Source organism: Salvelinus alpinus, chromosome 36 (genome assembly GCF_045679555.1).
Source record: "Salvelinus alpinus chromosome 36, SLU_Salpinus.1, whole genome shotgun sequence".
NCBI classification, from domain to species: domain Eukaryota; kingdom Metazoa; phylum Chordata; class Actinopteri; order Salmoniformes; family Salmonidae; genus Salvelinus; species Salvelinus alpinus.
In genome coordinates this window covers 3,167,578-3,172,246 of record NC_092121.1, presented here as the reverse complement: position 1 = coordinate 3,172,246, position 4,669 = coordinate 3,167,578, and the positions used below count along the sequence as shown (strand labels likewise).

The following is a 4,669-nucleotide window of genomic DNA, read 5'->3' as shown; positions in this document are numbered from 1 at the left end:
TTCTTGTTCTTCTTGTAACTTTCCGGTAGGCTAGAAGCTTTCCGGTGTTTTGCTGCTCGACACAGGTCGACGCAGGTATTGCACTTGATTTATCGTTATCGTAACCGTAGGTGCAGCCAAGTGGAAATACGAAAGCTTTCTAGCTATTTCGCACTGACGGTAATTTGAACACAAGAACGTTTCTAGTGAAAAGGTGCTTACACTCAGAGCCATGTATTTACACTCAGCCACCCTAGCCTTATTACGGGTTAACGTTTTGGTAATTTTGGTTGGCCAACAAAATGTAAGACTACAATGACTGCATACGTTTCCCCAAATGTTATACGAAAAAAAAATGTTTTGTTATTGATGGACAATGGCAAGGCTGCCATTGTATTTTCAGTTACATTCTGTTCAATAAAAATGGTTTACACGTTTATTTTTTAAGAAATACATGGAACTACAACCGAATAAAACACCATTAACCATCATGCATTGCTTACATTCATTCTATCCTGAAAAGTCTGTTCAGAAAAATCGAAAACAGTACATATAGGCATAAAACCACAATGTTTTAATAGGGATTAAATAAAGACAATATATATATAACCTCTTATGGTTAAATTGTTAAAAAAAGACAAAATATCTATATATTCATAACGTAAAATAAATAAATACAGGCGATCGCGTCTATGGTTGTTGCAACGGCTTGTGTATCGCCTACTGGTTAAATTCGTGTCTTTTCGCACGAATTAAGTAGCACAGAAAATCGTGTATTTTCGCAAGAATTAAGTAGCACAGAAATTCGTGTATTTTCAAACGAATTGAACCACCCCAAAAATGCACAAAAACGCACGAAATCTGCTGAAATACATTTTGTACATATATGCGCGAATTGAATGTGAGGCTGGGCTGCATGGTTAGCGGTTGCTACGCTCCAGTGAACTAACTTTCAGAATTTGGAGTTATACTTAAACTAACTTTCAGAATTTGGAGTTATACTTACACTAACTTTCAGAATTTGGAGTTATACTTATGTTGCATGATATCAGTATATGTGTAGTTGATATAATTAATAACTATACGAATCAACAATGTTTTACAGTGATCTGATGATGCCTTAAAGGGCAGGAAAGTATGGCTGGAATTCCTAGTAGTGTAAATTAGATTATTATTTTTCATTGAGGATGTTGATATGCAATTGTCAGGAGGAATAAGATCACATTTAGGATAACATTTCAACGAAAAAGTCGTTTCATTTCAAGGTTGCGTCCCACCACAGAATTTTACAAAATTGTTGGCACAATTTCAACCAATAGAAGGCGTGTTTGTCTCTTTATTTAAATATTATAGCCTACATGGAAATTATTTGCAACACGGATAAATAACATAAACGTATAAGGCTCACAGTAGCAAATTTCATTTATTCAGCAAGATACATTTTTTTGGCAGAAATTAACTAAAAGTTATACTGCTCTCATGCATGTTTTCTTGGCATTTTTGATTTCTTGTAAAAATCCCTCAGGATGCTCCGGATTTCAGCTCTCACGACCTCCCATGAGCAGGAGCTGAAACGCTGAAAGAAAACGTGAAACAAATATGTTTTTGGTGGAATGAAGACATTATACACCACAGGTATGGGCTAGGCCCACTCCACTCCTCTCAATAGTTTAGATTTGGAACACAGTTGACAAAAAAATGCAACCCATGAGATGTTTTACCTCACGTGAAAGAAAGTCGCCCAGCTGTTTGAAGTAGTTCTTAACCATATTTTCAATTGGAAGGTTTTGATGCAGACGCATGTCTTTGACCTGAAATACGAAACAACAAACAACATGTGATTACATGAATAATAATAAAAATAACAATAATAATAAATGTGTAACAAGCTACAGTTAACAAATGAAAAATCACCAAGAACGTACACATTCTGAATAGGTCATATTTTGTCGAGCAAGAAGATCTTGGAGCTCCCTGAGTTTGAAGGTATTCCATTTCACAGGTGTTAGGTTTTGTTGGAAGAGCTCGCTGGCTAGTTGAAACGCAAGTTTCAGTGTCCAAAGCTTTTCCCCCTCCTGTAATCAGAAAAACACCCCGTGTAATCACGCAATTGAACTAGACACACACTACAATTGTAGCCAGTCATGATCTCCTGAGCATCACCTCTATGGAAAGCGTTGGACGTTGGACCATTATCTTTTCAGCCTCTTGGATACAGTCGCTTGGTCTCCTCTCCTATACCACACACAAAAGACACCGTATATCAATAAAACAACTGAATATATGAACGAATCAAGCTCCAATAATCTACTTTACAACTAGAATAAATAACTTGTGATCTCACAGTATATATGCTACAGCCTATAGTCAGAGACATATTTCTAAATATGTCTCTGCCTTTATGCTCAATTTGTAACAGGTTAAAGAAATTGACCTACCATGGCAAGATCATTGAGGGTCTGGCGAGTTTGAGAAAGATAATACGTTTGCTGTTTTTGGTCACTGCATTTAGCATACACAACCGGGTAAAGAGCAATTACACACAGAAGATGTACCACAAAGGACACGTTAAGAGTTGCCATGTGTCCAGTCAGTTGATAAATCCCGTAACACTACTTCTAAACAACGGGCTACCTGCCCTATACCTTTATAGCCTCCCTCATTGAAATGGCATGGATGAGGTAATATGTACAATAAGGAAAGTTCAAGTGGGGAAAGTGAAAGAGCATTGAAAATTCCATTCCTTCACCTTGCATAGCTGTTGAAGACATGTTGCGTTCTTGTCTTCTGCGTGCAGGTATGCGCAATAATGTTGCTCAAAGGATATTTAAATGCTTTTTGAACTAATACATCAACACAGAGAATAATATAATGGCAGGTACACAGCGCTCTTCACGCAATGTATTTTAAAACAGTAGCCTATCTATTTTTGTAGTTCCTTTTTACATCTTTTGTGTAGGCTTGATATTCTACCGTATAAGCATTTAAAGGCATGCTTTTTATATCCCCTCTCCCAATGGATGGAAAGTGTAACAAATTGTATGGCTACTCTGTTACAGAAAGAAAAACATGATGATACCATTTGGACTCGACACAGCTGCTCCACTGCAGTTATCGACATGTCCTAGATGTAGCATCCATTGCACTTCATTATTAGTTGGAAAACAAATTGACATTAGAATATAAAAAGATAATTCAAACAATTTCTGATGGACCTGATTAATAGCTAGATACAATGTCATAAGTGTGTTGTCCTTACAGTTTCTATACGCCAAATAATATAACATGAACAATGACTGCTCACTGTCGGCGTGCTATTATCCGGATGACTGCACGTGGGACAGGGTTATGGCTAGAAGGGATCCAGCTTTGGCCAAATTAACGTCAGATTTGACTTTTCGTAGCAGGTTAAGAGAAATTACGCAGCAGGTTATGATAATTAACGTGTTAGGATAATTTGGTTAAGATTAGGAAAAGAGTTAGAGTTTGATATTAATTTGACAATTAGGAACCCTTAAACCGTGGGACAGCCTCTGTCTGGGATGATGATGACAACGGTGAATACACACCATAAATCGCTTTCACTTTCGAAAACGACAGTTTTTGCATATTACTGCATTTCGTCATCTATCCGAGTGTAAGGAATTGTATTAGATATTGGTAACTTGTTTTAACAACTTCTCAAACATTAGCTATGGTTGACACAATATACACACTCCCTCTTTCTATTGGACATATGCTGGACTCATTGGACACATGCACGACACCCACAACTTCCCTCCCCCATGACAATCACTCAGACACTCACAACTCAGGGTTGGAGCTCCAGACAAAGAACTATGTCAGGAACCAATGGAACGTGGACACCAGGCCTGTTCAGGACTACCCAAGACCCAGATAGACCAATCGGAAGGCCAGACTACCAGATCAACCTACTTTGCTTGTTGCCCATATATAACTGTACAACTGTTTAAACGCTCTCTCTTCCTGACGATCCCTTACGGATCAGACAGAGGGAGCCGTGCTGCACGCTTTGCCTAATATTTTTACACTTGAATAAACCTGCCTTATTATACAATTATCCACCTCGTCCTATGTCTCCACTTGTTCTCCTGTCTCCAGTAAACGTTTTATTAACACGAGCGAGAAGCCCTTTTGACTGCAGTGTGCAGTTCCGGGCCGGGCTCAATGTGTGCGGAGTCAAACGCGTTTTACCCGAACCCTTCCCGTCTCCTTCAAGGTCACCCAAGTTGAGGTAAAAGTCGAAGTTATCAATGTCAACGAACGAAAGCGAATCTTAATCGAACCTAACCTATATGGATAAAAATATAAACCATGGAAGTAAGTGAGACTGTCATTATGCATAATGTACTTTGTAATATTCATGTTATACCAGTGCAGTGGTGTATTTTTTTTATGACAGACTACCGCACTGATTTAGCACCCATTTGCACGTGAGCTAGCTAATTGCTCACAATGAGGGAATCTTATTTGTACAAATTTTCCTACTTGAGCAGTAAGCCTAGGTTTACATGTACAGTTATGTAATTGATTTGATCGTTTTTTTGTTTTTCTTCAATGTATGTGTAACAGTATAACTTTATGGCGTCCCCTCGCACCGACTCGGGCGCGAACCAGGGGCCCTCTGCACACATCAACAAGTCACCCACGAAGCATCGTTACCCATCGC

General features: G+C 38.5%; 1 protein-coding gene across 1 annotated transcript; it reads right to left on the bottom strand.

The window, feature by feature from the left end:
* Window positions 1-1,456: 1,456 nt before the first annotated feature.
* Window positions 1,457-2,595, bottom strand: LOC139564834 (interferon alpha-C-like). Its single transcript, XM_071384677.1, has 5 exons — window positions 2,418-2,595; window positions 2,143-2,214; window positions 1,905-2,054; window positions 1,701-1,790; window positions 1,457-1,555 (listed from the first exon to the last, which is right to left on the bottom strand). The coding sequence occupies exons 1-5, from the start codon at window positions 2,559-2,561 to the stop codon at window positions 1,457-1,459; spliced, it is 555 nt and encodes a 184-aa protein (XP_071240778.1). The 5' UTR covers window positions 2,562-2,595.
* Between the last annotated feature and the right edge of the window lie 2,074 nt (window positions 2,596-4,669).